Here is a 12,024-nt window from a genome sequence, read left to right on the forward strand (position 1 = left end):
CCTTTGCTCCCTGCCTCCGTGCGTCCTCCTCACCGGCCTCTGCTGCTCTGCCCCGCTCTGCCCTTCCGTCCGCCTTTCCTTCCCATCCTCTTCGGCGTGGAGCTGGGGACTGAGCTGAGGGCACCAGCTTCCCGCAAGCTCCCCAGGCCCATCGTGCGGAGGACAGGTCATCTCACCGCGGTGCCTGTGTCCCTGGGACGCCTGCCCGAGTGTCAAGGCCTTAGAGCCGTGCCTGGCGCGATCCGTACAGCAGCTTTTCAAAACTTAAAGTGGCCTGGCGCTGAGGCATAGCGGGTAAAGCCGCCCCCTGCAGCACCGGCATCCCATATGGGTGCTGGTTCTAGTCTCAGGTGCTCCACTTCCAATCCAGCTCTCTGCTATGGCCCGGGAAACCAGTAGAAGATGGTCCAAGTCCTTGGGCCCCTGCACCCGCATGGGAGACCTGGAGGAAGCTCCTGGCTCCTGGCTTCAAATGGGCCCAGCTCCAGCCATTGCGGCCATCTGGGGGGTGAACCAGCGGATGAAAGACCCCCCTCCCTCCCTCTCTCTGCCTCTGCTTCTCTGTAACTCTGCCTTTCAAATAAATGAATCTTTAAAACAAAATAAAGTGGTTGGATGGTGTCCTCCAACACACGTTGACGTGGGAACCCCGACGCCCGTGAGTGTGGCCGTCCACACGTGAGCAGTTACGGTGAAATCATCAGAGTGGTCCCAGTCCGCTGTAGGGGGTGTCCTTATGGAAACAGGGTTGTGGACACAGAGACGGACATGCACACAGGAGGAGCGCCACTACTGGGATGCTGCATCTGCAAGCCACAGAGCCCCCACAGTTGCCGGCAGACCACCAGTCGTCCCCTTCTGCCCCGCGGGAACTCAGAAGTCCGTGTCGCCTTTGGCCGCGTCTCCCCAGTCTCTTCCATCTCGAATGCGTCCTCAACCTTTCCTTGACTTTTGTGACCCTGATATTTGCGGAGCTAACCGGCCAGCTACTTCGCAGACCCTGCTTCCAATCCGGCCTCTCCAAGGTCGTCTTAGACTCAGTATCACAAAAGCAGTGCCATGGTCTTGTCACGCCCTACGGGGCGGGGCCAAATTTTGACTTGCCACATAACTGACAAAACTTATTTTGATCATCTGATTGAGATGACATCTACCAGATTTCCCCACCATAAAACGATTCTTTCCTTTGATAGGGAGATACTTTGAGGCATGCAATACGGAACTTTCCAGACACTTCTGAATTTACATCTTCAGGAGCTTCTTGTGCCCCTCGCTATCATCCACAATTTCTGACTCTCATTGTTCGTTTTCATTCTCCAATTCCCCAGCGTGGCCAATGGGGCTTCTCCAAGCCACTCTGGGTCCTCTGTAACTTTGAGCAATGCCTGTCCACTTCCTGGTCTACATGGAGAATCAGCCGTTCTGCTAGGAACCCTGGCTCGTTTCAGTGGAAGACAGTGTTTAGAAGTCCGGATCCGGCCAGTGGCGCTCTCGATGGGGGATGTCACTGCTTGCCCGTCCTCCTAGTGAGAAAACTAGAAAATACAGGGACGCCCTCCCCGCGGCTCTGAGCCTCCTGTTTGTGTCACCGCACTCTGAAGTCTCAGTACAGACCAGCGCCTGCCACTCCAGCCCAGCACCCTGGTGAACCACAAACTCCCCTTTCTGTATTAATAGCTCCCCTTTCTGATGCTGGGAGACCCACTTCCTGCTTCCCTTGGTAGAATCCCCGTGTGTAACCAGCCTCCCTCCCCATTGTCACCTCACGCCTGTGGGCTTCTCAGTCTCCTCGGGCTTCCACGGCCAGCACCACGCAGCCTTGGTGAGCGGACACCCTGCTTCCTCTGCTTGGGTTGTGACATGGCGCGCCAGGTCCCCCATGTGTGGGCTCCTTCCTGACCCACCTGCAGAACAAACCCTGACTTGGGATGATGTCCGCGTTTAGCACCACTCAGCTCACGCTCCAGCGTGCCACACCAAGATGCCCCTGCGTGGGTTCATCCCCGCTTCTGAGCCCCCCTCCATGGGGACTCCCCTGCACCCCACTGGAATTCTTTCTCCCCTGGCCCCTCCACAAGTGGGCGTCCCCATCACCCCTTTGGGTCCTGACATGACCATCCCTTCGCACCCTTCCCCTCCCCCGCCCCGATAATTCAGGAAGAATGGAAGGCAAGGGGTGACCATACTCTTCCCCGCCGTGCACGCTCACTTCCTGAAGCCCTGCTGGCCCCTCTTGCACCGTGCTCCTTTGCACCCATCTCTGACCTACTCAGAATTGCACCTGGAGGCCAGGGGCCACGTCCCCGCCGTCCTTCACTGCCCCAAGGCCAGGCTTAGAGCCAGCGAGAAATGTGAGCGGGAGCGCTGAGGGCACGGCTGCCCCCTGCTCTAATCCCCACTTTCAAACCACGCTTTCCAATTCCATTCTGGGGATAAAAGTGTCTCAGAGCCCGAGACCGGCTCTCCCCGCCCTTCCCCAGCCAGATGGGGAGGCAGGAGCTGCTCCGGTCCCTCCCCGGTTCAGGCAGAGGTTTCTGGTCCAGCTGTCACAAGTCCGAGACACAGGACCGCGGTGGAGGCCGAGAGAGGCGAGCGCAGCAGTGATTGAGAAGATAAGGAGGCTGATCCACCGGGGGCGAGCAGGAAGGCGGGGGCCCAACTTGAGATCAGTGCTGGGTGAGCTCTGTCCTGCCCCCTCCATGCAGTTCCCCATGGGCCCCGCCTGCATCTTCTTGAGGAAAGGCATCGCTGAGAAACAGCGGGTGAGGCGCGGGACGCCGGGGAAGGGTGGCGGGCCGGCCAAGGGAGCCGGGATGGAACGAAGGGACAGATGAGACAGCGGGACCTGAGGAGGCGGAAGAATTCAAGGGGACAGGGTGGGACCTGAGGACTGGTGAGGGCGGAATCGAAGTCAGAGCCCATGGGGCAGGGGAAAGGGGAGAGGAACAGAAGTCAAAGGGGGAAGCGGGATGATGTCATCGTAGAGATCATCAGCATTCCGTCCCGTGCACACTCGTAGTGGTGATGGTGGCGATGGTGGTGGTGGTCATGGTGGTGATGGTGATGGTGATTATGGTGGTCATGGTGATGGTGGTCATGGTGTCATGGTGATGGTGGTCATGGTGATGGTGGTGGTGGCCATGGTGATGGTGGTCATGGTGATGGTGGTGGTGGCCATGGTGACGGTGGTGATGGTGATGAGGGTGATGGTGGCCATGGTGATGGTGGTGATGGTGATGGTGATGGTGGTGGTCATGGTGGTCATGTTGATGGTGATGGTGGTGATGGTGATGGTGGTGGTCATGGTGGTCATGTTGATGGTGATGGTGGTGATGGTGAGGGTGGTGATGACAGTGATGTTAATAGTGATTATGATGTTGATGGTGGTAACGATGGAAGTGATGGTGGTGATGATGATAGTAGCTGCCACTCATTATCAAGCAGCTGCTGTTTGCCCAGCCCTATGCAAATGGATTTAAATGCCCTGGTGGCATTTACTCCTGAGAACTCATGAGGTCAGTGGTTCTTGCATCCCTGTTTTACAGGTGAGGAAAATGAAGCTTTGAGTCAGGAAGTCCTTGACACAGTTAGCAAGCAGCAGGGTCAAGTCGATTTGATTCCTATGGGCATGCTTCAGTTGTTGGACTTCAAGACTGGGGGGTGAGAGAGGAGAAGGAAGGAACACAGGAAGGAGGGAGGAGGGAGGGAGAAGGATTGCACGGAGGGCGTGGTCAGGGAGAAGCTGGAGGAAGGGAACCGAGGATAAAGGGCGATGAGGCACCGGAAGAGGGCAGTGGCCCTAGACTTTCCAGGTGGATGCCGTGGGTCCAAGCCCGACCCTTCAGGCAAGTCCAGGAGGGGGCAGAGCAGCAAGGATTGGACATTCTCAGAGGTTTAGGCGTTGGCTGTGCTGGCACTGATGACCCTGCCTGAATGCCGGTGAACACTGTCCCATGGGAAGGGATTGTAGCCCTTGGGAGGAAAGATGGATGTGGCCGGGAGAAGAGGCCGTGGGCTGTAGCAGAAAGAATTCTGACTCACACGTCCAGAGCACTCACGTCCTGGGGCCACAGCTGGGTTTCTGCAGAACTTCCCGGGAGCGGTTTCTCCCTCCCGTGAGAGGGGACCCACGACTTAGGAGCCGTGTGGCCTTGGGCGACTTCCTTCGCCTCCCCGTCCTCCGGCATCCTCATGGCTAAGATGGGGACGGTATCTGGACCTACCTCACCGAGCAGTCCCGAGATTCTAAGACATGGCTGTGGACAGAGCCTGGCGGAGCCTAGCGCTCTGAACGTGCTAGCGGAGACAGAACGTTTCCCTCTCTTTGTAGAGCAAGTGACTTGGTCTTCACAGAGGGAGGAATGTCGGGGCGAGGCTGGAGGGAAGAGGAGACCAGAAGTGGAAGATGGGAAAGAGGAAATTGGGGGAAAGGCAGGGAGCGGAGGGCAGTGGCGGGGGGAGCCGGGAGATCGGAGGAGGCAGATGAGGGGCGGGGAGGAGGGAAAGCAGGAAGAGGCAGAAGGAGGCACAGCTCGGGGGACAGGGGACCTGCTGGAGAGATGGATGCTGGATTTGTGACCCTCTCTCCCAATTCCCTCCACCCCACCCCTTCCTTTCCAGGAGAGACCACTGGGACAGGATGAGATCGAAGGTAACACTCCCCACCCAGCCCCATTGCCTCCCACTGCCTCTGCTCCCTGAGCCCACTCTGGGTCCCTTTGTGCATTTCCGTGTTAATCCCTTCTCTTTTACACCTCTCTCGTCCAACACAGCCCTAATTTAAAAAAAAAAAAAAAAAAACCTCTTTCTCGTGGGAGTTTATCCCCCAACGTATTTGGAAGACGAATCCATCCCCAAGTGTCTCAGAGACTCAGGAGTTTTAGGATGAACTGGAAACAGTTGGGTTTTCTCCTGTGGTTTCAAGGCTCCCCATAACCTGTCCCAGGAGCCTGAAGGGCCTTAAGGCTGCCATTTAGCATCAGAGGGATTGTTCCCCTTGCAATCATGTTTCACTCATCACTGCTTGCTAGACTCTTCAGCTTTTTAAAATGTATTCTCCCTCAAGCCGCTAATCAGTGCTTCACTGGTAGTTTCAATGGCTGCCTCTCTTCCTCGTTGACTGTTTCAAGTTCCCCCAGATGCCCTCTCCTCTCTTAACTTTCAGAGCTCCGGGAAGCATTTCTTGAGTTTGACAAGGACCGAGACGGGTTCATCTCTTACAAGGACCTGGGGAATCTCATGAGGACAATGGGTTACATGCCCACGGAGATGGAGCTGACGGAGCTGGGGCAGCAGATCCGCATGAACTGTAAGGGGGGAGGAGGCATGGCTGGCGGAGAGGCTGGGGAAGCTGGGGGGAGGGTACGGAAGCTGACACAGAGTTGGGGATACAAGGGGAGAAAGACCCCAAGTCTGGAAGAGACAGCTCTTGTACACTGGGGGAGACAGCATCGGAAGTGGCTCAAGGGGCGACTTTCAGAGGTAGGTCTGGGTTCAAGTCTGCCTTCTGTTAGTTACTCCGCGTGGCCATGGCGAGTCATGTGGAGGCAGTAGGGTGAACATGCTCCCCTCCCTGGCTCGTGGGAAAGTGGAGAGGAAGGGCCAACGTCGCTAACGCAGGCAAAGGCTCAGCCGCTGGTAGGTTCTGATCAAATGCCGGTTTCCTAGCACTGCAAGGTTCGTCCGGGGAGCACAAGGCTGGAGCTGCACTGGGCGTTAGAAGGAAGCTTGGCGCTGGACTTGCTGCTGGTGAACAGCGTTGCAGAAAGGGCGGGTTTGTAGATGGAGAGCAGAGCGAGGACAACGCTGGCATACGACTGGGGTTGGGCTCCTGGTAACTGAGGGAACAAGGTTGAGTTCAAGGCAACTGCGTCTGCGGGTCTCGCACCCGTGGGGTCAGCCAGCCGCGGGTATGGGAAACGTTCGGAAGGAAAGTGGCTTCTGACATGTGGGCTCTGTTTTCCTATTGTTCTCTAAACAACACAACACAGCGACACTGCTCAGCTAAGGGGCTGTGAGAGGTCTGGGGGTGACCCAAGGCTTTGGAGGGCATGCGTGGGTTCTGCAGATACCACAGCATGGCACACCAGGGACCTCAGCAGGTGCGGATTTGGGTATCTGCGGAGAAGTCTTGGAACCACCGCACCCCAAGACAGACACCAAGGGATGACTGTGTCCATGTCTGGGAGAGCCCCCAATGCTCCTTTAACTGTGTGTGACTCTCAGCCAGTGAGAGCTCGGTTGGAAAGGGGCCTTGTGCGGCGGCTGACATCGCTTGGGGTGTCCGCATCCCAAACTGGAGCACCCGGGGCTCAAGCCCCGCCTCTGCTCCCGCCGCTGCCTCCAGTCAATGCCAGGGGAGGTGGCGATAAAAGCCCAGGAAGCCGGGTCTCTGTCTCCCACGTGGGACACCGCTTGGCGTTCCCAGCTCCCATTTCTGGTCTGGCCCAACCCCAGCTGGTGTGGGCGTTTGGGGAGAAAACCAGTGTATGGATGGATAGTAGGTCAGTCGCTGGCTCGCTCAGTTGTTCTCACTCTGTCCCACGCTGTCTCCCTTTCCCGTTCGAATAAAAATACTTCTTTAAAGAGAGCCAGCTACTTCCTGCATAGCACATCATGGCCCCACCGGCTCAGATTAAAGGCACAGGAGGGCATGAGTTGGCTAAGTAGAAGGAGGTCAAAGGTTAAAAGCAGGGCAATGGAGGCCAATAGATTTCTGGAATTGAGGCATTGGAGGGAGGGGGCGTGTGTCACTGACCTCACCTCCTCCGTCCCCAGTGGGCGGGGCGTATTAAGCACCACTGACCTCACCTCCTCTGTCCCCAGTGGGCGGCCGTGTAGACTTTGAGGACTTCGTGGAGCTGATGACCCCCAAATTGCTTGCAGAGACTGCCGGGATGATCGGCGTCCAGGAGATGCGAGACGCCTTCAAGGAGGTGAGCAGAGACCCCGCCATCGGCCATTCCCATGGACAGGACTTGCTCTCCAGCCATGGCGGGATCGGTGGGGAAGGCAGTAACATCCTCCAGACACTCGAACAGCTGCGTGTTCTGTCTGATTGAACCCTCACCAATAACGTTAGGAGTTCGCGGTCACGTCTCCCTGCCATGCCGGTGAGGGAAACTGAGGCCTCGGGGGTTCCAGGGCTTCCCCAAGTTCTTGCGTCCTCCAAAGCGGGTGGCCGGGTGTCTAATGTGATAGGAGGGCAAGTCCAAGAATATGAGGGTCCCGGGAGGGAACTCAAGGAGACCGCCTCATTGAAGCCCCTTGCGGTAGGGAGGCAGAACTGCAGGAGCCGGGAAGGGAGGGGGCTTGCCTCCATCCCTGACCAAGTCCTGCCCCCGGCCAGAGCCAAAATACAGGACAGAACCCAGCTTGGGCGCGAGGTCTCTGGAGCCGGGCACACGTGGGCTGAGACCCTGGGAGAGGTCGGCCCGGGCAGATCCACAGCCGCTCCACCCAGCAGCACTTTCTGTGACCTGGGAAATGCCGGGTCCACGGCAGCAGCCACAGCCGGCCGCGCGTGGCCGCTGAGCCCCGGAGACGCGGCTGTAACTCGTCTCGGTGGATTTCAGTTATTTGTTTAATTTCCATGAATATCCCACTGACCACACTCCTCTGTCCAAGTGTTAAAATGCAAATGAATTTGCAGAAAATTTGTAGAAAACTTTCATTTGAGACAGGCCGGGTGTTAGAATTCACCCTTTCAACTGGGAATTTCAGTTGAAATTCGTATTAAGTATTTCTTTTCAAAAAATGATTTATTTATTTGAAAGGCAGAGTTACAGAGACAGAGGGAGAGACAGAGATCTTGCATCCGCTGGTTCACTTGCCAATAGCCACAATAACCAGGACTGGGCCAGGCCAAAAGCAGGAAGGAGCCTGGAACTCCATCCGGGTCTCCTCCATGGGTGCAGGGGCCCGAGCATTTGGGCCATCCTCGGCTGCTCTCCCAGGCACATTAGCAGGGAGCTGGATCAGAGGCGGAGCAGCCAGGGCACAAACATGCTCCTATGGCATGCTGGTATCACAGGCAGTGGGTTTAACCCTTTGTTCCCTGGTGCTGGCCATCAGATCAAGCATTTCTGATCAAAATTTAGTGTCCACATTGACAAGTGCTGGATTAAGATTTAGTCTACTTAGCATAAGTGTGTTTGTAAACTTAAGTGTATTTCCTTGCTCCATGTGTGAGCTAAGTAGGCTAAGTACATGGGTACTGTTTACTTGGTATGCTAAGGGTTATGACATCCAGTGTGCATAATAAATAAATAATACGGCCATCACCGCAGCTCACTAGGCTAATCCTCCGCCTTGCGGCGCCGGCACACCGGGTTCTAGTCCCAGTTGGGGCTCCGGATTCTGTCCTGGTTGTTCCTCTTCCAGGCCAGCTCTCTGCTGTGGCCCGGGAGTGTAGTGGAGGATGGCCCAAGTACTTGGGCCCTGCACGCACATGGGAGACCAGGAGAAGCACCTGGCTCCTGGCTGCGGATCAGCACGGTGCCATTGAGGGGTGAACCAATGGAAAAGGAAGACCTTTCTCTCTGTCTCTCTCTTTCTCACTGTCCACTCTGCCTGTCAAAAAAATAAATAAAATAAATAAATAAGTAAATAATAAATCATTAATTTTTTTTTTTTGACAGGCAGAGTGGATAGTGAGAGAGAGAGACAGAGAGAAAGGTCTTCCTTTTGCCGTTGGTTCACCCTCCAATGGCCGCTGCGGCCAGTGCATCTCGTTGATCCGAAGCCAGGAGCCAGGTGTTTCTCCTGGTCTCCCATGCGGGTGCAGGGCCCAAGCACTTGGGCCATCCTCCAGTGCCTTCCCGGGCCACAGCAGAGAGCTGGCCTGGAAGAGGGGCAACCGGGATAGAATCCAGTGCCCCAACCGGGACTAGAACCCGGTGTGCCGGCGCCGCAAGGCGGAGGATTAGCCTGTTAAGCCACGGCGCCGGCCTAATCATTAATGATTTTTAAATTCATTGCATTCCGAAATGATACGCTTGGCTACATTGGGTAAAATAAAATCAATTATGAGAAGTTAATCTGTGAGCGGGCCTTTGGCCTACATTAAGACGCAAGTTGGGACAATCGCATCCCATAGTAGAGTGCCCGGGGTCCGAGTCCCAGCTCCACTCCTGGTTCCAGCTTCCTGTGAACTAGACCCTGACAGGCACTGGGCCCCTGCCACCCACATGGCACACTCGAGTGCCACCTTCTGGCTTTGGCCTGGCCTAGCCCCAGGTGTAGAAGTAGGCACTGCGCACAAGAGACTTCTCGGCTTGTCTGTCTGTCTGTCTGTCTCCCTCTACTCGCCTTTGAGTAGCAAAGGGCAGGACCCCTTCCTGAAGGCACTGGTGTTGGGGAACAGGGTTGGGATTTTGGCCCGAGCAGGATAGGGATTCTTTTTTAAAGATTTATTTATTTATTTATTTGAAAGCATTAACACAGAGAGGAGAGAGAGAGAGAGAGAGAGAGGTCTTCCATCTGCTGGTTCACTCTCCAATTGGCCACAACGGCCGGAGCTGCGCCGATCCCAAGCCAGGAGCCAGGAGCTTCCTCTAGGTCTCCCACACAGGTGCAGGGGCCCAAGGACTTGGGCCATCTTCTACTGCTTTCCCAGGCCATAGCAGAGAGCTGGATCAGAAGTGGAGCAGCCGGGCCTCAAACTGGTGCCCACATGGGATGCTGGCGCCACAGGCAGTGTCTTTACCCCCTATACCACAGTGTCAGGCCCAAGAATTCCTTCTCTTTTTTTTTTTTTTTTTAATTTTTTTGACAGGCAGAGTGGACAGTGAGAGAGAGACAGAGACACAGAGAGAAAGGTCTTCCATTTGCCGTTGGTTCACCCTCCAACGGCTGCCGCGGCCGGCGCATCGTGCTGATCCGAAGCCAGGAGCCAGGTGCTTCTCATGGTCTCCCATGGGGTGCAGGGCCCAAGGACTTGGGCCATCCTCCACTGCACTCCCTGGCCACAGCAGAGAGCTGGCCTGGAAGAGGGGCAACCGGGACAGAATCCGGCGCCCCGACTGGGACTAGAACCCTCTCTTAAAGCTGCATAATATACCATTGTATGCATACACTACACAGGAGGAGACATGTTGCGTGATCCCACTTACGTAAAATTTCTAAAGTTATCCAAACTCACAGAAACAGAGCAAAGGGAGAAGGCTAAGTGGGAAGTTATCATCCAAAGAGAATGCAGTCATGCAGAATGTCTCCGTTCCAGAGATCCACTGTCCAGCACTGCGCCTTTAAAATTTTGTTAAAGGGGCTGGCCTTGCAACACCAGCATCCCATACTGAGATGCCAGTTTGAGGCCTGGCTGCTCTGCTTCCAATCCAGCTCCCTGCTAAAGCACCTGGGAAGGCAGCAGGGGAAGGCCCGAGTGCTGGGGCCCCTGCACCCACGTGGGAGACCTGGATGGAGCTCCAGGCTTCAGCCTGACCCAGCCCTGGCTGTTGTGGCCATTTGCAGAGTAAACCAGCAGATAGAAGATCTCTCTCTCTCTCTCTCTCTCTCTCTCTCTCTGTCAAATACACACATCTTAAAACACATGAGAACTAGAAATGTGGTTCAGAAGGCAGATCTCCCGTTACTGTTCCTACCCCACTCACACACAAACTCCCAAGGGGCTCAGGGGACCCGTGGGGGCGGTGGCTGTAGTTACTCCTCTTGTGCTTCGCAGTATGCAAATGTCCAAATTCGCCAAACCATTCACTTCAGATACGAGGGGACCCCAAAAGGCTCATGCAAAATAGCATTCGAAAATAAGTTGATTTGGGTGCAAAACATATCTGAAACCCAAGATCCTTCTGGCCTACCAGCAGCTTTTAGCATATCAATTATACCTCGGTAAAGCTGTTTAAAACAGAATGTGGACATGAAAATTACACACAAAAGACCCATCCCCACAGAGCCTTCGTGCGGGTGGGCGACGTCCCCAGGGCTTGGGTGCTCACCGGCACTGGGGACGCAGGACACTGGCTGTTGTCTCCAGTGCCGCCAGCAGGGCCCCTCTGCTCCTGTCCAGTTCGATGCCAACGGGGACGGGGAGATCACGCTGGGGGAGCTGCAGCAGGCCATGCAGCGGCTGCTGGGCGAGAAGCTCACGCCCCACGAGATCGCCGAGGTCGTCCGGGAGGCCGACGTGAACGGGGACGGCACCGTGGACTTTGAAGGTGATGGGGGGAGGGAAGGCCACACTCATCTCCAAGTTCAAGTATGAGCAAAAGGCTGGGGGGGGGGTAAGTGGAGGGGTCTTGACCTCAAAACCCGGGTGGGGTCAGCAAGTTCACCCGGCCCAGACTGTGTCCTGATGAGGTCAGGGGCAGGACCCGCCACTGACTGGCCCCGGCACTCAGGTGCACCTGTTCCCTCGCTGGCCTCAGCTGCTTCATCTAACCCCTCCAGGGTGGCGGGAAAGATGAGATACAATGCCCATTTGTGGGGGACACTCAGGGTGTCTTCACGTGCGCTGTCATTCAACCCTCTGAAAACCCACCCGCGAGTAACAGTCCTGTGGTTCCCATTTTACAGACGAGCAAACTGAGGCTTGGAGGGACCAGGCGATTTCCCAAAGATCTCAGTGGCGCCTGAGCACAGGAAAGGCTCGAGAAACTAGAGCCCACTGCTGTCACCAGGAGCTGACTCACTGGGGACCTTTCCTTTGCAGAGTTTGTGAAGATGATGTCTCGTTGAGAAGCTTCTGGAACTTTCCACCTGGTCAGTGTGGAGCAAGCCCTGGCGGAGGACGACTCTCACAGGAGGGAGGTGGGGGGAGGGGAGCAGCATGGACGGAGCTGGGGCTGGCATCAGAGCCCTGCCCGGGGCAGGCGGGGAGCGTCTATAGAAATAAAGAAGGGAGAGACCCAGGGACCCCAGGAAAAACTCATCAAAAGTCAACGGAGAGCGAGCTTTCTTTTGGTGCAATTGAGAATAATTAAAAAAAAATTGAAACGCAGGCTATGTGTGAGGCGCCCACGAGTGTGCAGGTGAGCGGGCTCCCGGCCCTCTGAGCCCTGGAGAAGA

General features: G+C 56.0%; 1 protein-coding gene across 2 annotated transcripts; it reads left to right on the plus strand.

Moving 5' to 3' along the window:
• The first annotated feature begins 2,699 nt into the window (after nucleotides 1-2,699).
• CABP5 (calcium binding protein 5) lies at nucleotides 2,700-11,694 on the plus strand. 2 transcript variants are annotated; one of them, XM_062177033.1, is made up of 6 exons: nucleotides 2,700-2,762; nucleotides 4,621-4,651; nucleotides 5,165-5,308; nucleotides 6,826-6,935; nucleotides 11,027-11,174; nucleotides 11,669-11,694. In XM_062177033.1, exons 1-6 carry the CDS (start codon nucleotides 2,700-2,702, stop codon nucleotides 11,692-11,694), a joined length of 522 nt encoding a protein of 173 aa, XP_062033017.1. The 2 variants fall into 2 exon arrangements, with proteins under 2 accessions (XP_062033017.1, XP_062033018.1); XM_062177034.1 differs by having other exon boundaries at nucleotides 4,624-4,651.
• Nucleotides 11,695-12,024: the final 330 nt, after the last annotated feature.

Source organism: Lepus europaeus, chromosome 19, assembly GCF_033115175.1.
Source record: "Lepus europaeus isolate LE1 chromosome 19, mLepTim1.pri, whole genome shotgun sequence".
Classification (NCBI taxonomy): Eukaryota; Metazoa; Chordata; class Mammalia; order Lagomorpha; family Leporidae; genus Lepus; species Lepus europaeus.